Source organism: Heloderma suspectum, chromosome 4, assembly GCF_057233095.1.
Source record: "Heloderma suspectum isolate Gila_16-S chromosome 4, 16-S_ref, whole genome shotgun sequence".
In the NCBI taxonomy this organism is placed as follows: Eukaryota; Metazoa; Chordata; class Lepidosauria; order Squamata; family Helodermatidae; genus Heloderma; species Heloderma suspectum.
Window position 1 is genome coordinate 204,827,058 of NC_139461.1, and position 21,911 is coordinate 204,848,968.

The window sequence follows — 21,911 nt, forward strand, 5'->3', positions numbered from 1 at the left end:
GCAACAGCCACCACGAAGTAGGAAGCATCCATACATTTACTGCAGCTTCAGAATTAAGTGCTAATGTCCCCATTTCAGTTTTAGTCACCCCCTAGTCTGCTGTTTACATGGAAAACCCCACTTTCGTAGCCTTGCTGAAATGGGAACGGTTTGCAGCGGTAGGGTACGAAGCCATTCCTTATGGATACGAGGAGCAAACATTAATTTCTCCATTAAAAAAAAAAAAAGGAAGGGCACAACCCTATGCGTGTTTAGACAGAGACAAGTCCTAAGACTCCCAGCATGCTCGGGGTTGGGCTTTCCCCCCCCAGGCTTTGGGGATTGCGCCCTAACCGTTCTTCTCCTTCTGGTGCCCCGGCTTCCCTCCATCATTTGTTTTAAAAAACAGCCACCACCCGGCACGGGCGTCCGCAAGGCCGGTGCACCGACGGGCGCTGAGGGGCGCTCACAGACCCATCACGAGACAGAACTACGCCACCGAGGCCGGCCTGCCTCCCTCCCCCGCCCCGCCCTTTCTGGGCGGCGCCAGGTTCCCGCCTTCCCTGGTGGGGAGCAGCCGAGCAACTTGTTCCCTCGCGCTGCAGGGGGCAGCCAGGGGCGCGCGCCCGGACACCGCCCCAGAAGCGGGCTCGAGGGACATGGAGGGGCTGCTGGGCGGCGGGGGCGCGCGCCGCCGCCTCCTCGCGCCCTTCCTCCTCGTCCTCCTCCAGCTGCTGCGACGGGGCTCCGGCGCGTGCCCATGCCAGGACCCCGCGCTCTGCAGCCCCATCGCGGCCACCCGGGACTTCGAGGTGCGCAGGCGCAGCGGCCGCTCTTCTGCACGGGGCTGGGGGAGGAAGAGGTGTGCCGCGGGTTGGGGGTGGGCGCGGAGGGCACCTGGCGGTGGGGGCTAGTAGGGCTGCTCTTGTCGAGGGTCTCGCCCTAGCCTTCGCTGGCCCCGCTCTGTCTGCTGCCTCCGCTCATTCAGCCTTTTGTCAGGGCTTTTGCCTTTTGTCAGGGCTTCTGTGTGACTTTCAGAGCTGCTCAACAGGTAGCAATTCGGCCAGGCTTTTGCATCTCCATGCCCGGAAACGCATCACCGGCTGAATTTCTGCCTGCCGTGAAGTTATTAAAGGCATAAGCGCCCTGTCAGAAAGAAGACGAAAAAGGAAAGTACCCCTACATCTGAAACAGTCTTCTGGTACCTTCAAGACTAACAGATTTATTCTGGCATAAGCTTTTATGGACGCTGTCCACTTCATGAGATGCATCTGATGACGTGCAATTTAATGTGCCTCGTTTATCTTGCAAAAGACTAATACGGCTACCCTTCTGGAAATCCCTACATCTGAGTCAGTCTTAGGTGTGACTTTGATGTGGCTTTCCTCTTGCTGGAAACTATTGACACTGTCCTCTGTTGCAAAACACTAGGAATTAGGAATCTGGGTTAATGGGTGTTTCCACACAGAGGGCTTTACCGCTCTGTACACACGCTCTGTACTCGTGTGTCGGCGCTTTTCCCCCTCTGTTGATGGAAAAAGGAAGAAAAAAGACAGAAGAAGCGGTAAGACAGGAAGATTACAAATGGAAGACTTCATCTGGACACCCCCTGCCCCCGGTAAAGTTCTGTATTTGAGGCAGGGCAATTGCAGAATAAAAACCTTGTCTGGAAGCACCCAATGTTACATTCAAGCGGAGCTAGACAAAGCACTGTAATATAGTGCTTTAATAGAGGAGGGCAATCCTATGCACAGTTTCCTGGGAGTAAACTCCATTGAACTTAGTGAAGCTTACTTTTGAGTAGACATGTATAGGATTGTGCTGTTAAGTAGTTCCCAATATTACAAGTTAGTTCCCAACGCATTTCTAAAAAAAGTTGCTGAAAGTGCTGGTTAAGATACAGAAGCAAAACTGGAGGGTCACTGTGTTGTCTAAAGAACCTGTGAACAACCGTGAATAGGGAATGACAAGTGCATGATAAGTGCCTCATGTAGAAAAGCCCAATGTACCTCGTGTTTCTCATCTTGGCTCTGTGTTACCATTGCTGTTGGGAGAAGCTGTGGAAGCACCCTAGCACTGCAGTCTTTTGCAGACTAAAGTGTACCTAAATCCGTTGATTTCAGTAGGCTTGGGTGTACCTAACTCTGTATTGGACTGGCCTGAAAATATATTTAGGACAGCTTCATTTATTTTTCTTTTGGAAAGTCTGTTTTTAATCACAGAATCCCTTTTACTGAGAAAAGTTGTTTTAGGCAGATATTTATCAGAGGAAATGAAACCAGGTGCCCTTTTCCTTCTGGCGTGTTCTTAATTGTTAAAATGGACAAATTAGATGGGGAAACCTCTAGTCATCTAACAGTTAACTTCCAAATGTTTGTCTACTATTTCCCAAAATAATAGTTTGAGCCTTATGACATCCTTATCCACTTAAATTACAAGATGTCTTATGGTTGCTGCTAAAAAGTGGCTTAGGGTGCAATCCTGTGGGGATAGGCGGCTGCCTCTGAATTCAGAGGCGACCGCCTATCCAATCCAGGTCAGGAAAAGCATGAGGGGATCATTCCATCCGCGCTTCTCCTGCCCTGCATTTGTGGTTAGACAGCTGATTTCAGCTGTCTAGCCATGGGAAGGCAGAGAGGGGGAGGAGGCTGCCGGACATAGGATGTGTCGTACCAGCATTTCCGCCTTCCCTGCCCTGGAACACCTTGTTTTGGCCACTCTGCGTTCCTCTTCTGAGGCAGCGCGGAAGTGGGGGAAGGTCAGCTCCTAGAAAACCACATATCCTATTGCCGTCTAGCCACTGACTAGTGGCCATAGGATTGCTCCCTCCAATAATAATACCCATCTTTGTGCTTTACATTAGTAAACCCTGCACTTTAGCTAATTTCATTAAACATCCACTTATTACAACCGATAGATTCAGTCAGACAAAACTATTTAACTTGTGACCCCATAATTTAGTACATTATTGCATTTGAGTCAAACCTAAAGTTTAGTCTGTTTAAATCTAAACTTTAGATCCATCTGTTCTTGGGCAATCTGTTTTATGCATTAGGAATACTCTTAATTTTGCATTTGACCATTAGTGTATTGGGGGCTATACTGATCAACTGTGAGAATGTTTATGTTAATACAGATCCTTATCTGTTTGCAGTGCAGCCACTTTGATAGTTTTTAGGCACTGGGTAAAAATGGTTTTATTTAACTGGTGTTTGGTGGTGTTCACTGTTTTTTTATTACCTGAATTGTGGTGCTGCTGTTGATATTGGCTACTGTGTTTTTTTAGGTTATCATGTGACTTGTATGTCTCTGTTTTGTTGGGTTTTAATACCAATTGTTATTTTATGTTGATATTTTAAATAGTGTTTAAATAGTATTGTAAATCACCTTAAGGATTACTGTCAAAAAGGATTACTATCATAGAACTATATTAGATAAGAATAAACAAAGAAATATTCAAATGAGAGTTCCGCATGTCAGGTTTGAGAGAGAGACTTGTACCTTGCTGTTTTTCTGCAGGTCTTCATATTTGATGTTGGTGGAAAGACTTGGAAGTTCTATAACTGGACACAAATTACAACAGTGGCAACTTTTGGAAAATATGACCCTGAGCTTATGTGTTATGCCCATTCAAAAGGATCCAGAGTCGTTTTAAAAGGTATGTTCTGACCAGGATAATGAGAATGCTTATGTGCAGCTTGATCCTGTGTATGTTTCCTCGGAATAAAGTCCCACTGTGTTTAATTAAACCTACTCCCCCATCAAGCATGCATAAGACTGCAGCCTTAATAATTAAATGTGAATACTGTCATTGCTATCACAGTTTACGTGTCGTGTGTGAAAGTAAGCTGTGTCCATCACCCTTCTCTGACGGTGTGTGCGTCAGTTGTGTGTGCACTGAGCCACCATTGTTTGGTACTTATCCCCTTTTGTGGCTGGAGCCTTGTGGGCAGATTTATTATCAGATGACCTCATGGATGATTTACTTGTAGTTGTTGTATTGTTGAATAAAACTGAGTTTTATTTTTTCCCCTTTAGAGGTCTGGAAGGATTCTTATTCTCAGTTACACAGTCTGATTAAACCATAAACTGACCTGTGTCAGGGCTTACACCAGCAGTAAGTGAGTGAAGCCCGAGGCCAAATTACATGTTACACTAAGCGTGCTTTTTAAGAAAGCGTTCTTAATGCTGCCACATATTTTGAAGAAAAAGCAGTTGCATGGGGCAAATAAAAGTGGCAGCGTTAAACATACTTTTTAATGTAATGTACCTTGTTGGCCCTAGGTGGACTCACCAAAGCAGCTGAGCTAGCAGACTACTCCAACTGTACAACTAGAGAATGGTGTTCAGGAGAGACAGATGTGTGTCCCTGGCCCTGCAGTCAACATATGCCAACAATGACTTCCCCTTTTATTAGTGGCTGCCCACATTTCAGGAGATGGTGAACATGAGCATTAAGAATGCTTTCTTAAAAAGCACGCTTAGTGTAACATGTAATTTGTTCTCGGGCTTCACTCACTTACTGCTGGTGTAAGCCCTGACACAGGTCAGTTTATGGTTTAATCAGACCATGTAACTGAGAACAAGAATCCTTCCAGACCTCTAAAGGGGAAAAAATAAAACTCAGTTTTATTCAACAATACAACTACTACAATCTGCCCACAAGGCTCCAGCCACAAAAGGGGATAAGTACCAAACCATGCTGGCTCAGTGCACACACAAATGGGCAGTCCCTCTGATTTTCAGGTGAAAGCAAAGCCTGGACCCATTCCATTCAGTCCAGAGCAATGCTTCACTCATGGAAGAGGCAGACAGTCCTGGAATCAGCCTACGAGGAAGCTCTTTTCGAGCACCTAAGTGTGACACCTTAAGAACATAAGAAGAGCTATGCTGGATCAAACCAAGGGCTTATCTAGTCCAGCATTCTGTCTGCCAGCATACTTATTTGGAAACCCACAAGAAGGACATTTATGTAATAGTACGCGCCTGCTCGTGTTCCCTAGCAATCGATATTTAGAGGCTTACTGCCTCTGAGACTGGAGATAATATATAGCCATCATGATTAGCAGCCATTGATAGCCATATCCTCCATGAATTTCTCTTATCCCCTTTTAAAAGCCTCCAAATTGGTGGCCATCACTACATCTTGTGGTAATGAATCCTATAGTTTAACTATGTGCTGTGGGAAGAAGTACTTTCTTTTGACTGTCCTGAACCTCTTGCTGTGGGAAGAAGTACTTTCTTTTGACTGTCCTGAACCACCTTGTCTTCAGTCAACACAACTGGAGCAAATTGTGTTAGATATTTCTCACTTTGGCCTGTCCATCCGCTAGTGACTCCTTTTATATTATTGTCAGCAAAGCCAGTATGCGGAGACGCAGCTGTTTCCAATCCTATTCTGCAATACTGAGGTCATCTAAACAATGTAGTGATGTGATGTCACACATCACCAGTGGTGTTAGCAAACCCATATAGAAAGTTCAGCAGAACAGTGTATGAATCAATGAGTTCATAAAAGTTCAGCAACATGTCCTACAACTAGTATTATATTTAGATCTTAAGCAACATCTGAAGCCACTTTTAGCCTTAGTAATTTCTTGTTTCACTTCTTCCTTTTACGGACTATGTTCTTCAGGCCCTCGCTTCATGCTCCTATCTATGACCCATACTAATGTCATCAGTAGTTAATATATATTTATCTCATTGCATCATCTACTTTAGCAGATGTTCATTCTCATGAAAGCCCTGATCTGCTGACAAAGACTTTTTGCCACATTGTCTACACAAAGAGGTGTTAGTAGAAGATGCATCCCTTATAGCTCATCACCCCATCTTCTGTGGAGAGTTAGGCCTTCACTGGTGGCATATGGTCTGCTTTGCTATGGTGAGATTCCAATACCAACAATACCAATAGGGATCTGAAAAAAGAGCTGTAAGGCTAGAATCCAAAATAAAGAAAGGAACAGCTGCAGCAGTTGAATTCCCAACACGTTTCAGCACAGGTCTTTATCAAGCAAAAAACTCTTAGAGACTTTTCTGGAGGATTCCCTCTCCCTTACTTCTTCCAAAGAAGACTTCTTCTTGGGAATTCAATTACAGCAGCTGTTCCTTTTTTATTTTGATTGAGATTTCAACACCACTGCAATAAACATCTGAAGAAAGTATCTATACAGACAGGGATAAGTGTGTAGGCCCTTCCCACCAAGTTGTTCTTCTCACTGGTAGGATGATGGTCACATGTGATTGGTACACAAAATTATTAGAAGTAGACTTTTGGGTAGAGACTAGAGTTGCAACTAGCTCACTGTTTATTTTAATGCTAGCCACTTTTTATCTTACTTTTATCATTTTTATTTTATTCTAACCACTTTTTTATTTATTGAAAGCCGGTGTGCTGTAATGGTTAGAGTGTCAGACTATGACTTGTGAGACCTGGGTTCAGTCCCCAGTTGGTCATGAAATTCACTGCGTGAACTTGGGCTAGCCACCAACTCTCAGCCTAACAAGCCCACAGGGTTGCTCTAAGAATAAAATGGAGCAGGAGGAAAGAAGCTTAGAATAAAGGTGGGATATAAATTAAATAAATAGATACATAAATAAATGAATCTTGCCTTTCTTCTGAAAAGATGACTCAAGGTCAAGATGTATAGATTTAAATAGCAGTGACATGACTGACCAGGGGTGTTTCCAGATGGCTTAGTGCTGACCACTACCAATCAAAAGACAGTGGAAGAAGTGGTGGGAAAACACAAGAAGCTTATAAGTGGAAGATGGCGTCACCTGGAGCCCCCTAAAATGCTGAGAGGCAGGCAGGGCGATTGCACAATAAAAGTCTCCTCTAGAAGCACCCTCTGGCTCTAATCCCTTGCAAACTTACCACAAGATAAGTCCCAGTGAACTCACTGGAATATACTTCTGGGCAAAATATGTTTGAGATCATTGTGTTTAAGATCATACATTTGTATGATCATGTTTGCAATCATAAAAATCGTTTTCATCCATGGTAGTAATGCAACAACCTGGAAACTAATCTTGTTCTTTAGGAGACATATCTGTGAAGGCAATTGTTGATCCTGCCATCAGAGCAGCCTGGATAAACCAACAGTTGGCCCTGGCCAAAACACAGTATATGGATGGAATCAATATAGACATTGAACAAGAGGTTATTAAATTTTCAGCCGAATACTACGCATTAACAGCTTTGGTTAAAGAAACAACAGAAGCTTTCCACAAAGAAATTTCAGGATCACAGGTAAAAATAAAGCAAAGACTCCTCTTAGACAAACACTAATTCAATTCCACATTGTCATGTATGTATGTATGTATTTATAAACACCATTTTTCAAAACTAACGTTTTCTCAAAGTGGCTCACAATCAGAAATTGGGTAAAATCCAGCTAAGTCACATTTAGAGTAGATCCATTGAAATGAATGAGACTTAAATTAGTAATGATTAATTTATTTCAGTGGGTCTACTCTAATTAAGATTTATGTTGGATTTTACTCATTATATGTAATACAGTAAAACAAAATCCAATTACTAAAACCATAAACAATTGATTCCCCTCCCATAAACCCCTCCTAAAAACCAACAGCAGCATAAAACACATAACACCAGCCTAAGCTCAGGTCCAAAATATTCCAAAAATTGCATAAGATCAATAACTAAACCAACTCTATATCCTAACGAAAGGCAGCTTGAAACAAAAATATTTTTAGGGACTGCCTGAAAGAAAATAAGAAGGGGCCCAGATGTATCACTCTAGGGAGGAAATTCCATAGATGGGGGTGCACTGTTCCTCAACCCCAATGAATGAGATTAAAGGCTCACTGACAATAATTACCACTGTGAGCACACATTTGGGGGCTGAATATTTGTAGGTGCAGAACTCCAATAATTGCCAAGCCAGCACCAAAACATACTAAGCAGGCCAGTAGAAACGCTAGAAACAAAATAAATAGGTGATTCAGATCTGTATTTAGAATAATTAGGTTGGATCCAGATGTATTCATAGTTGGAGCAGACCTGTTGAAATCAATAGGATTTCAGTTAGGCATGATTAACAAGTCCCATTTATTTCAGTGGGTCTGCTCCAAGTATGCCTAAATCTGGATTCAACCCAATGTTTCTTACTTAATTGGGAAACACACATTTTGATTAAAAGCCACAGTACAATGTTCAGTGTTTCTGAAAAACAATATTAATATCTTGATAAGCACTTTCCTCAGCCTCATTCTTTTTCTTTTTAAACAGTTTTAAATTAATGTTAACAAAGAAGGTAACGGTAACACCAATTTAACATAATTAACGTATAACTCACTCAAATCAACACATATACTGGCAACTCTTCACCCCTTTAAGCTCCCAGCATAGATCAGGCCTCCATAACGTGTGACCCACTATGATGAATGAAGTCTCCCACTCATGCATTGTGGCCTGCAAGATACTTGACAATCCATTTGAAGTCCAGGCAGGCATCAAATCAAGAGGTTTTGGGGATCCTGTCCTGATGGGCTGTTGGGCTGTTGTAGTTGGCTGGTAAGCTGCATTTGACTTGGTACATGACACCTTGTACAGACCTGTCCTTTGCTTCCAAACAAAGCACTGCACATTTTTTGTTTTTGTTTTTTAATTCAAAGCATGTCATTTTATACTGCGCTGGCAGTTATGCACAGATTACTCATATTCCCAAGGATTAGTATTCACCTGCTGAACAAACGAAATCATTTTCAAGAAATAATTTATTTATTTTATTTTTTATTTTATTTATTTATTTCTATACCGCCCAATAGCCGAAGCTCTCTGGGTGGTTCACAAAAACTAAAACCAAACAACACACAATAAAACAATTTAAAATATATAGAACATTAAAACCACAATATAACAATACAACCACAATAAAACCTAGCAGCAGTACAGGAGTTTAAAATACAGATTTAAAACAGCAAAGATAAAAATTTAGAAAGCTAAAATGCCTGGGAAAATAAAAAGGTCTTCACCTGGCGCCGAAAGGAGTACAATGTAGGCGCCAGGCGAACCTCACTAGGGAGCTCATTCCAGAGCCGGGGTGCCACAACAGAAAAAGCCCTCCTCCTAGTAGCCACCCGCCTCACTTCCTTTGGCAGGGGCTCACGGAGAAGGGCTGCTGCTGATGATCTTAAGGTCCGGGCAGGCACATATGGGAGGAGGCGATCCTTCAGGTAACCTGGCCCCAAGCCGTTAAGGGCTTTGAATGTTAACACCAGCACTTTGAATCGGGCCCGGAAATGGACCGGCAGCCAGTGCAGCTGGAAAAGTACTGGCGTAATATGAGCTCGCAGGCCAGTCCCTGTTAACAATCTTGCTGCCCTATTTTGGACCAGCTGAAGTTTCCGGACCGTTTTCAAAGGCAGCCCCACGTATAACGCATTGCAGTAATCCAGACGAGAAGTTATCAGAGCATGGATAACTGTAGCTAGGCTATCTCTGTCCAGATAAGGGCGTAGTTGGTATACCAGCCTAAGCTGATAAAAAGTGCTCCGTGCCACTGAGTTCACCTGTGCCTCAAGTGACAGTTCTGGATCCAAGAGCACCCCCAAACTACGAACCTGATCCTTTAGGGGGAGTGCAACCCCCTCCAGAACAGATTGATTATCACCTAGCTGGGCAGACGAACCACCCACTAACAGTACCTCCGTCTTGTCTGGATTGAGTTTCAGTTTATTGGCCCTCATCCAGTCCATTACCGTGCCGAGGCACTGGTTCAGAACAGCCACTGCCTCACCTGGTTTTGATGAGAAAGAGAGGTAGAGCTGGGTGTCATCCGCATATTGATGGCACCTCAGCCCACACCTCCGGATAACCTCCCCCAGCGGTTTCATGTAGATGTTAAACAGCATGGGGGATAGAATAGAGCCCTGTGGAACCCCATGGCACAATTGCCATGGCACAGAGCAATAATCCCCCAGCACCACCTTCTGGAATCGGCCATCCAAGTAGGAGCGGAACCACTGTAGTGCGGTGCCTCCAACTCCCAACCCAGACAACCTATCCAGAAGGATACCATGGTCGATGGTATCGAAAGCCGCTGAGAGGTCCAGGAGAATCAACAGGGTCGCACTCCCCCTGTCCCTCTCCCGGCAGAGGTCATCCCACAGGGCGACCAAGGCAGTTTCCGTTCCAAAACCAGGCCTGAAGCCCGATTGAAATGGATCTAGATAATCCGTTTCATTCAAGAGTGCCTGGAGCTGTCCTACAACCACCCGCTCAAGCACCTTGCCCAGGAAGGGGATGTTGGCCACTGGCCTATAATTGTTAACATCCTCTGGGTCCAGGTTAGGCTTTTTCAGGAGTGGTCTAATTACTGCCTCTTTTAAAGCGGCAGGCACCACTCCCTCTCTCAAGGAGGAATTTACAACCTCCTGGACCCAGCTGGACAACCCCTCCTTGTTTGATTTAATAAGCCATGAAGGGCAAGGGTCAAGCACACAAGTGGTCGATCGGACATGGCCAAGCACCTTGTCCGCATCCTCAGGCCTCAGTAACTGAAACTCATCCAATAAAACTGGACCAGACGGTGCTCTGAACGCCTCTACCAATGGAACTGTATTAATCGTGGTGTCCAATTCATGACGAATCTGAGCGACTTTATCCTCAAAGTGCTGCGCAAACCCGTCACAGCGTGCTACCGAGGGTTCCACCGTCTCTCTCCCTGGCCCAGAATGTAACAGGCCGCGAACCACTCGGAAAAGCTCCGCCAGGCGACACTGAGAAGATGCAATGCTGGTGGAAAAGAACTGCCTCTTTGCCACCCTCACCGCCACAGAGTAGGCTCGATAGTGGGCTCTTACCTGTGTTCGGTCAGACTCAGCACAAGTTTTCCTCCACCTGCATTCTAGCCGTCTCCCCTCTTGCTTCATTGCCCTCAGCTCAGGTGTATACCAAGGAGCTGGCCGGGCTCTGCTCAGAGGGAGAGGGCGCTTGGGTGCGATCGTGTCAACCGCCCGAGTCATCTCTGCATTCCACAGAGCGACCTGGGCTTCAACAGGAGCACCAGCCATACCAGCAGGAAAATCCCCCAGAGCCCTCTGGAATCCAACGGAATCCATTAATCTCCGGGGGCGGACCATTTTAATAGGTCCCCCACCCTTGCAGAGGGGAAAGGCCGCCAGAAGTCTAAACCTCAGCAGGAAGTGATCTGACCATGACAAAGGGACAGATGTTAATTCCTCTACTTTCAGATCACCATCCTCCTGCCCAGTCGAGAAAACCAGATCAAGCGTGTGTCCTTTTATATGCGTTGGGCCAATGACATGTTGGGACAGCCCCATGGTTGTCATGGCGGCCATGAAGTCCTGCGCCGCCCCGGATACAGCGGCCTCGGCATGGAAGTTGAGATCCCCCAGGACCATCATCCTGGGGGTCCTCAACACCAAGTCCGAGACCACCTCCGTCAGCTCAGGCAGGGAGTCTGATGGGCAGCGGGGTGGGCGGTACACCAACAGAATCCCTAATCTGTCCCGGGTACCCAACACAAGGTACAGACACTCAAGATCTGCACTCGAATGAGCAGGAAGCCTGGAGAGGGAGATTGAATTCCTATAGACCACGGCAACCCCCCCTCCCCGACCCTCAAGTCGGTGTTGGTGCTGCACTGAGTACCCAGGAGGGCACAGCTGGGAGAGAGTGACCCCTCCCAGTTCCCCCACCCAGGTCTCAGTAATACATGCCAGGTCAGCCCCCTCATCCACAATCAAATCATGGATGAGGGAGGTCTTATTTTGGGCCGACCTGGCATTCAGCAGCAGCACCACCAGACCCGAGGGCAGACTGGTAAGGCTGCCAGGAACCATCAGGTTGGGGGAAGAACCAGAAGAGGGGACAGCTGTAAGGTGTCTTACAGTTCATAATTAAAATGAACTGTGAATTGCCATTCTATTCTCTGAAATTTCATTTCATTTATTACATTACTATACCGCCCAACAGCGAAAGCTCTCATGTAAACTTCACCCCCAGATCTATACTAACCTCAATTCTCAGAAAATCAAATCTCTCCCCCAAGGCCTTTAGCCTCATTACAATGGCTAAACCACAATGACTGGGTTTGCATGACACACCAACCCATCATGGACAGCTAGCCATCATGGGTTGTCATGTCATCCGAACCCAGAGTGGTTTCTGCAGGGTGGCTTATTTTTCACTACCAAGCCACCCTGACAACCCATGGCTTGTTTTAGGGTTAATCGTACCCACAATGGGTTGGCATCTCATCTGAACTTGGGAGAGCAATTTTGTCATGGGTTGCGTTATTGGCTACAGAGCTGTGTGGCAAGAGCAACAAAACTCCCTGCCACTCTTTGTAATCTTGCCTGTGCTGCCTACAACCTCTCTTGCCCGTGACTTGCCCCTCCAGTGATGCCCAGATAGCACTTTGGAGGGACTGTCACTTGTTTGCCACCCTTTTTTTCCTGGCCCCTCAAAATTGTGCAACTGTGTTGGTTATTACATCTCCCTGTCCCTCTCTTGCAAGTGCACTTGCAGCTGTCTGATACATGTAGTCTTGGCTGGTCAATTTCCTTGTAAGTTTCAGCTGTCAAAGGGAGCACCAAGGTGGAGTAGAGAACATACATGGAGAATGACAAGGTGAGATTGCATATAGGCTAATTTGTGGGCAATTGAAAAGCACTAAAAAGGGAGAAAAAGCAGGAGATGTAGGTGCACCAAAGGAACGGGAATATCTTCCCCTTGGCACCATGATCTTCTCGCTTTTAAGTGTTGAACTGACAATTCTTAGTGTCCTCCACCTTTTCAACACTTCCCCAAGTCTCCATTTGGTCGAGAAAGGGGAGATATTGCTCCCCCTGCCCTTTTTGTGGCTCCTTTTTTCAGTAACACAGCAGTAACTGGCATGAGAGGGAGCTGTGAAAAAGGGGGAACCAATTTCTCCCCTTTCTGGACTTGCTGGAGACTTGGGAAGTGTTGAATGGGAGCAGGACACAGTTCAACATTTAAAACCAAGAGGATTACTTTGCTAAGTGGGAGATATTGTCCCTCTGCCACCTTTTGGTGCACCTGCTTCTCCCAGTCTTTGTCAACAGTGCACAAATTAGCCTATCTACAGTCCTGCCGTCTCAATTGCCTTGTAGGTTCCGTATTCCACCACGGCGCTCCCTTTGACAGCTGAAATGTAAAAGGAAATTGACCAGGCAAGACCACACATCCTGTGCACTTGCGATAGACTGGAAAAAATAATATTTTAAAAAATTATGAACACATTTGTGCAATTCTGGGGGGCTGGAAAATAAATTTAAGAATATGATCCCGTTTGCACACCCACAAAGTTCCAGGGCAAAAAAAAGGTGGTGAATGAAAAGGGTTGGCAATCGGATCAGAGAAGGGGCGAAGACAATGAGACAAGGCAGGTTGTGCTGCGAAGGACATGTGCTGGAGGCGGCTGGAGGACTGAGGAGGAACGAGGGGAAGAACAAGCCATGGTACACCCGATCGTCTGTTGGGCGTACCATGGGTTGTTCTGCAAACAAACAACCCACTGTGGCTTATTTGCAGGGTACGTTAGCGTGATGTGAGAACCCATCCTCTTTTGAAATCACCATTGGATTATCTTATAACATTTAGTACCTTCAGAAAGGTTTTACAGGCATCTGTGCAAACCTGTGTTGTGAATGCCCATTCAGAGAGAGATGTGTGCTTTCCTTTCCACCACAGGTAACTTTTGATGTAGCATGGGCTCCAGAATGTGTAGACAGAAGATGTTACAACTACACTGGGATTGCTGATTCTTGTGATTTCGTGTTCGTGATGTCTTACGATGAGCAGAGTCAAATGTGGACAAAGTGCATAGCAAGAGCTAATGCGCCATACAACCAGACATTAGCTGGTAAGAACAAGTGAGCAGGTTCACACGTCACAACAACCCATCGTGGGTGACAAGCTACACAGTGTGGGTTGTTCCGTGAACAACCAATGGTGCGTAGGGATGTACAAATTGTGTACCTTCGGTGCCGCTTGACTTCTGCAGTTTGCAGCTAGTGTTCCGTTCCGCCGTTCATAAGCGCCCGGAATTCTCCTTTTTTTTTCTGCTCCGAAAATTATGAAGATAAATCTGTACCAAAAACCCTAATTCCGGTGCCCAGATGTCTCCGTGAGTCTGCATAACTTCCGTAAGAATCACTTTTTTTCATAAATATTTACGTATTTTTTTAAAAATTGAAATCCTCCGTCTCCATTTACTTTCAGCCAAAACACTTCCTCTTCCTAGGGGCTTCCCAAAAGAAGGCTGTCTTAGGTGTGCCTGAGCAATAAACTCTTTGTTTAAAGCAACGCTGTTTTAAAGAAAGAAAAAAACTTTTAAAATGACCATGCCGCTCCAAGACCAGCATGGTTATTTTAAAAGGTTTTTTCTTTCTTTAAAACAGTGTTGCTTTAAACAACGAGTTTATCGCTCAGGCACACCTAAGACAGCCTTCTTTTGGGAAGCCCCTAGGAAGAGGAAGTGTTTTGGCTGAAAGTAAACAGACGGAGGATTTCAATTTAAAAAGAACACCCACAAACAAGGCGGTGAGCACAATTCATTTTTTAAAAAAAACTTACATATTTATTATCGGAATATACTACACTGCGTTTTTATTTATGAAAATTCCGCGACTCCTTGTGGACGACAAAAAAAAAGCTGCATGACTGCTGGCTCCGCAGGACCTCGTGGTGCCGTTCCACAGAGGATTCTATGGCACGGACTGAAGGGAATTCGATCCCATTTCAGTCTGTGGCGGAATTCTCTGACATCCCTAACGGTGCGTAATTTGTATGCCTGACAAATGGTTGGGCTTGTTGTGAATTGTCTCCCCCCTCCTTTCCCCTCAGTCCTCCATCCAGTATCACGGCATCCTGCATGAAAGAACCTGTTTTGTCTGCCCATCCCATTCCCTTCCCCACTCTGATTGTAACCCCCTTTCCCCCCTAACTTAAAAAAAAAAAAAATTGGTCCCCTCTTACTGCTGTGAAAAGAAGGGGGACTCTAGATCACCCTTAAAAGCACTTGCTGGAGACTCAGGGCGATGTGCAGTGGAATGGGGGATCTGCAAGGGTCAGTTCCACACTTCAAAACTTGAGGATAATGTTGCTAAGGGGATGATCTGATCCCCTTTTCCCTGGCCTGTCAACTGTCAGCGGCTGTCAAACTAGCCTGTACCCAGTCCCGACTTGTCAATTACCTTGTATGTTTCCTAGGACACTTTTTCACTTTTGACAGCTGAAACATAGGAGGCAATAGTTAAGGCACTACTATATATAGTTTGACAGCCATAAGTGTGCACTTTTGCAACTGTGAAAAATGGGGGAAAACAAATTTTTTAAAAAAGGAAGATATTTTTATATATTTCTAGGGCTAAAATATATAATGGCCCCATTTGCACATATTTTGGGGGCTGAAAAATATTTTAAAAATAGTATAGCCCCATTTGCGCAAATGTTGCGGCCAATTTTTTTAAGGGGGGGGGAGTTGGGGAATGAGTGACAGCCCCTCCAAAGTGCCACTTGGGCATCATTGGAGGGGCTGTCATTGTGGCATGGGTAAGATCCCATGGGAAGAGCAGCATGTTTTTTTGCCGCTCCTGCTGAGCGGCTCGCTTGCCACTTCCCGCAGCCCACAATGGGTTGGCTATCCCAGGTTCAGACAATACACCAACCTATTGTGAGTAAAACAACCCCGAGAACAAGCCATGGGTTTTCAGGGTAGCTTGTTGCCCACAACAAGCTACCCTGTGGGAAGCAGTCTGGGTTCAGACAACATGACAAACCCACCATGGCTTGTTACCCACATGTCGTACAAACCTAGTCAGTGATGTAAATTCACAAAAATGTTGAAGACATGAACCCCCCCCCCCCTTATTCCAGGGGAAAAAACAAGACATTACTGGGTGCAGTAATGGACTGGATGAGGGCCAATAAACTGAAACTCAATCCAGATAGGATGGAGGTACCATTAGCGGGTGGCTCTTCAGCTGGTCCAAAATACAACCGCAGGATTGTTAATGGGACTGACCAATATAATCATATTACTCCAGTGCCTTTTGATCTGCACTGGCTGCCAGTCCATTTCTGGGCTAAATTCAAAGTGCTGGTATTAACTTAAGTATAAAGCCCTAAATGGGTTGGGGCCCCTGCGGGATCATCTCTTTCGATATATACCTGCCCAGATCATCCTCAGAGGCCTTTCTTCACGTGCCTCCACCAAATGAGGTGGCTACTAAAGAGAGGGCCTTTTCAGTGGTGGCACCCCAGTTGTGGAATCACCTTCCCAGAGATGCTTGCCTGGCAGCAGCATTGTGCTCTTTTCAGCACCAGGTGAAAACCTTTTTATTTTCCCAGGCTGTTTAGCTCTTCAGTTTTAAAAATTATGTCAGTGCATTTTTGGATCTTTGCACTGCTGTCGGCTTTTATCTTGGTTACTACTTTAGTAACCTGTTACTTATCCTGTTTTAAAGTAATGGTTTTATGTTTTATTATGATGTTGTATTTTATGGTTTTAAACTTTGTCTTGTAAACCACCCAGAGAGCTTCAGCAAATGGGAGATATAGAAATGTAGTAAATAAATACATAATTGGCAATGGGGATGCAACAGGGCCATTCAGTAGGAGTGTGGCATCTCACTGGGCCATTCTGCTGCCAACGAAGAATGCTGCTGGACTGTTGATTGCAGGTCTGCCAGCACCTGGAGCAGTGGCAAAGCTTTTATTAAGAAAAAAGTAGGAAAATCTCTGCTGCTTCATCATATAAATAATGGTAACACCCCCCTCCTCCAATTAATAGATATTACCTCCTCGGAAAATCATTCTTTTCCCCAAATCAGCCTCCCTCCCCATTAATGACAAACTCTGGGCCAAAGTCTATCCTAAAAAATACTAGCTTGCCAAATTTCTTTCTCTAATCAGTTGCTAAAAGGTCAATAACATCCAATTCTGAACTTTCATTTTTATCTCCGTTGACTTCAGAGAACTGAAGTACTGCACAGGTTGAAACATGACTTTACTCTTTTGCTTGTTCCTTGATTTGGTGTATATAAACCAGGTTCTTTCACATGCTGCAGAAATTTTTTATTTATTTATTAAATATATTAATCGCCCATCTGGCTGGTCACCCACCAATGCAGGAATCTGAAGCAGGCAAGAGGATTTGAGAGGGGCACCTATCTACAGTATATAAGAATCGTATTGCTTAATAGTATAGATTGCCCTGGCTCACACGTAACACTAATTCATGATTTAGTTAACCCATGGTTTGTCTGGCAGATGATCAAACAAAAAGTGGCTTGTTTTCTCAATCCCTGGGTTGTTTGTGTCTTTCCTCCTTCACCTGCTCCCTACCTCTATCCCAATTGCCTTTGCAGCATTGTAGTACTGGCATGGAGAGTGGCTGGGTGTTTTTTTTAATCACTCTTGCCTACCACCTCTGTAGCCTGATGAAACAACTGATGAACATCCCGTGGTTCTGGGTTCACACGTAACAACAACCCAGAGTTCACAACCCAATAAGAAACGATGACACGGTTAACACATAACGGCAAATCATGGGTTAACTAATTAAAAATCTTAAAAGTGGGTATCTTGTCTTGCTTCTAAGGGTATGTAACCACCAGTGCCGCCTTAAAGTCTGTTCTTATGCAGGGTGCCTTCTTCATAGTCAGCTAATAAATAAATCACAAGGAAAACTAAAGAACAAAATGCTGTTCTGCAAAGAGACGATGGCATGTGAAAGAGCTGTATAGGCTTCGTTCAGGGGTCCACAGCATAACGCCTATGGGCGCCCAAAAATATATTTTTTTCCATTTTTAAAAATATACATACATGGATTTGTATGAAATGCATACAGCTTTCAAGCAAATTATACATGGGTTTCAACAAAAGTGGACCCAACATCTAAATAAGTATCCATTTGAATGTGGCATCTATATGCCACCCTTTCAAATACTGAAAACGTTGTAGGGTCCTTCATCCATTGCATTACAGGAGGTGAAGGTTTATCCTTTCAGCGTTGTAATATCAGGGTTTTAGCTGTCAAAAGAGTGCAGTTAATCTATGCTGAACAATTTTTAATTTCCATGAAGTAGGTAAATAATTTAAAAGAGCATGTAATCAGAGAATATTAAAGACTGTTCCAGTCTTTCTGTATAATAACCCCCCCCCCAAAAAAAAGAAGCAGCTACTGGACATTGCCAAAACATATGTTTAAAAGAAACATTAGCTGTATTGTACCACCAGCAATTAGCTGAATTTGACAATCCCTTGTTAAAGTGACGCTGCAGTGTCCAAAGACACGAAGCAAACATTTTTGCTGAATAAGATGAAGCCTAAGATCCACAGACGTGACAGGTACATGCCAAAGCAGAGATCCACTGATTAGGGATTTTGTAGTGGTGCCTGCAGCAGTTTCTCAAACACCAAATGTGCCCACAGGTCCAAAAAGGTTGGGGACCCCTGCCCTAGTTGTATCTTGTATGTCTTCCTCAATGGCCTTTGGTATGCCAATGTTACAAATGTAGCTGCAGGCATGTAAAATAAGTAAGTTGGAATACAAAAACATGCAGGTAAATTTTTAATTTTGTATTAAATTAGGATATGACAATTACATTCGCATGGGCATTGATCCAAAGAAGCTTGTGATGGGTGTTCCATGGTATGGCTATGATTATACCTGTCTAGACTTATCTAAGGTAAGAGAAGGACAGCTAATTTTTAACTGTTTTTGCTCACGGCAGTCTTCGGGTTTACTTTTGTGGGCACAGATTCTATAGTGATATCTTCTTGCAGTGCTAATATTTCTGTGTAACACAAATTGCATTTCTTCAGGACCATGTTTGTTCCATTTCAAAAATCCCTTTCCGGGGGGCTCCATGCAGTGATGCAGCAGGACGTCAATTCCCTTATAAAATAATAATGAGTCGGGTAAATAGTTCTCTTTCTGGAATCCTGTGGGATGAAGAACAGAAAGCCCCATATTTGGAATACAAGGCAAGTTGTTATAAAGATTACTTTCTGAAGGTTATTTTATTTATTTATTTTACACAAATGCACCACCAAAAAAAGAAGGTAGCTATGTCTGTCCACTAGGGTCCCCCCGCCCTGCCCCAAGCCACAGTATCATAATACCTTTATTGGGACCAATGGCACAAAGTTTTGAGCAAGGTTTCGAGTTCTCCAGAACTCTTCATCAAGCAACAAGCTGAACAAAATAAGAGGGGAGGCAGCAGAAAAAATAGAGGATTATTGTCCCCCCCCCAAATCTGCAGTCCTGAAGGTGAAGTATAGAAAGAGTCATACAGGCATAACTGGCTTAGAGAGCAATCCTATGACCACCAGACAGTGTCTGGGAGGACATAGGATTATTTGGTTTCCTGGCTTCGAGGTTGGAAACAGGGCTCCAACCTTGGAGCCAGGAAACCGCACTCCATGCCCCTGTCCCCTCCCCTTCGTAGCTGGCGCGGAGAGAACCACGCCAGTGACCTTTCCGCACTTGGAAAACAGCACAGAGATGGGGTCCAGGGGGTGTTCCCCAGGCTGGGGAGGAGACCAGGGCAGCAGCCATATGAGAAATCCTATGGCCACCCCAGCCTCCCTGAAGCCTCCGCTAGACCAGCACAAATGCCCGTCTAGCTTAAATGCAGAGTGGGAGGTGCAATGTGCCTCCCGCTCTGCATAGGATACTCGTAAACCTCCGTGTTTGGAGGCTTACGAGTAGCCAGGGTGGATCTGTTAGGATTGTGCCCTTAGCCTCATTTAATGCAAGACACATTGTAGGATGCATTCAGAGAGGTAATCCCTGTTATCCCTCCCTCCCTCCCAAGGCCCCCCTCCCCACCAAATTATTCCCCCTTATACATGCCTGGCTAACACAATATGGAACTCAGCTGTCCTCATGTTCTTTCATTTGTATGTGCTAAAGAACTGAGAAACCAAATAAAGCAAGCAAACAAAATAGTAATAAAAAAGAGGTGGAAGATGAAAAAAGTCAAGAAAGATGGTATTTTTATCTTTTATCTTTATTTTATTAATAAGTATTAGATCTCTTGTAGCCAATTACATCAACCCAGTTGGTATTAAATGAGGATTAGCGGCTTCCTAGCATCACAGTATCTTGGTTTTGGGGGTTTTTTTTAGCTGTTTTATTTATTTAAAAAAATGATTGAGGGCCTTTCTCCCACAATCGACATCTAAGACAATTAACAAAATGTCAACAACACAAGCATCATAAAAGCAATAATTTAAAATTATAGAAAAAAGGCAACAAATACGGACAGTGCTCTGTGACTGCAGTTCTGTTCAGACTTACTTGGGATTAAGCCCCATTAAACGCAATAGGTCTTACTTCTGAAAAGACATGTATAGGATTTTGCTGTAAAAGTCAAAAGCAGTATTAAGAAGTAGTTGTCCGTTACCAAGGCTAGGAGAAAGTGACTCAGTCCAGTATAGTGAGACATGATCATATGACTTCTTTATTTCGTATTTCAGAAAAGCACAATCAAGCAAACACCGGGACGTTTACTGCCAGTGTGCACTTTTAATGCAACATGAACACCTAAAGCTGTGAGGTTGGTTTGAGAAGACCATGGGCAGCGTGTTAATATGTTCTTTGTTTCACTCTTTTTGTAGGACCCAAATGATGCTTTTCATCAAGTATGGTTCGATAATCCCAGGAGTATTTCTGTGAAGGCAGCCTATGTGAAAGAACGTGGCTTGAGGGGTATCGGTATGTGGAATGCAAATTGCCTTGACTACTCAGGCACCTCTGTAGCACAAAAGCAAACTGAAGCAATGTGGGAGGCCTTGAAACCAAACTGACTTGATGAGACTGTGTAGTCTTCAACTTATATATTTTTTCCAGTTGTGTAGTATTTTAAATTACAATGTCTTAATTTTCCATTTAATACATTCTTGTCAACAAATAAAATTAGTTTTAAATACCGTAACATACGTATATGTTTTCATTTCCTTGACAGATCTGGCATTTAGCAGTAAAGCCTTTAGACCTGGAGGGGTAACAGCATAGCCTTCAAGAATCTGTTCACTTGAGGGAAAACTGGAAGGGGGAGGGGATAGCCCTTAAATATCTAACCTCCCTTCTCCTGCACATGCCCATCCTTCTCCCACCATCATACATCGCTCTACCTTCAAGATACTAGTATACAAGCTGTCTCCAGTTCTCCTGATCTATGCCTACACATATTCTAATTTCAAATTCCTCCCCCTACCCCCCCACCGCCCCCAGGAGACAATATCCTATAACAACAGCTAACACTAGCCGATGACAGAAAAATTCTACATTGTGAAAAATGTTCAAGCGTTCTTTCTCACCAGTGCCATACTCTTACTATAAAATAGTTGGGCCTAAATCCACCATGATGGGAGGAACCCTCTACTCCCAACCTGCAGGGAAATGTGGGTGGGGCTCACTGACCCCCATGGAGAGCAGCAGAGGGCTGCATGTGGCCCATGGGTTGCCCACCCCTGCTTTAGCCACTACCCATCACCCCAACAAAATCCCCCTCCAACTCAAGAAATAGCAGCCAATGCATTCTTGTGATGGGGTTTTCATATCTGTATTTGCTGCCATCAGCTCCTTACTCCCTCCAACATCAATACTGGGATGGCATGATGTTAAAGCAGATGTCCTGAAGCTCCCCTGCCACTTGCTCTGTCAGGACGATGGCAGACCTCAGGGAAATCCCACCCCAGATTCTGCAAATACACACAAAAATCCAAATTGGGAGATGGATGCAGAGAAAAGCTTTCAAATTCATTTCTGACCATCAACTGGTGGTTAATTCACTCCTTTTAGTTATAGGCATACAGTGATAACCAGTGGTGTAGTGGTAAATTTTGAAGTGCAGGCACCCATCATGGCAGTCCCTGTAGCCTGAGGGGGAGTCCAAAACTTCAG

The 21,911-nt window shown here is 44.4% G+C and overlaps 1 protein-coding gene across 1 annotated transcript; it reads left to right on the forward strand.

Annotated features, from left to right (window-relative positions):
• The first annotated feature begins 544 nt into the window (after positions 1 to 544).
• Positions 545 to 20,940, forward strand: LOC146347990 (di-N-acetylchitobiase-like). The gene is made up of 7 exons (XM_084852074.1): positions 545 to 791; positions 3,499 to 3,637; positions 7,023 to 7,231; positions 13,685 to 13,856; positions 18,590 to 18,687; positions 18,824 to 18,985; positions 20,624 to 20,940. The coding sequence occupies exons 1-7, from the start codon at positions 639 to 641 to the stop codon at positions 20,810 to 20,812; spliced, it is 1,122 nt and encodes a 373-aa protein (XP_084708200.1). The 5' UTR covers positions 545 to 638; the 3' UTR covers positions 20,813 to 20,940.
• The last annotated feature ends 971 nt before the right edge of the window (positions 20,941 to 21,911 follow it).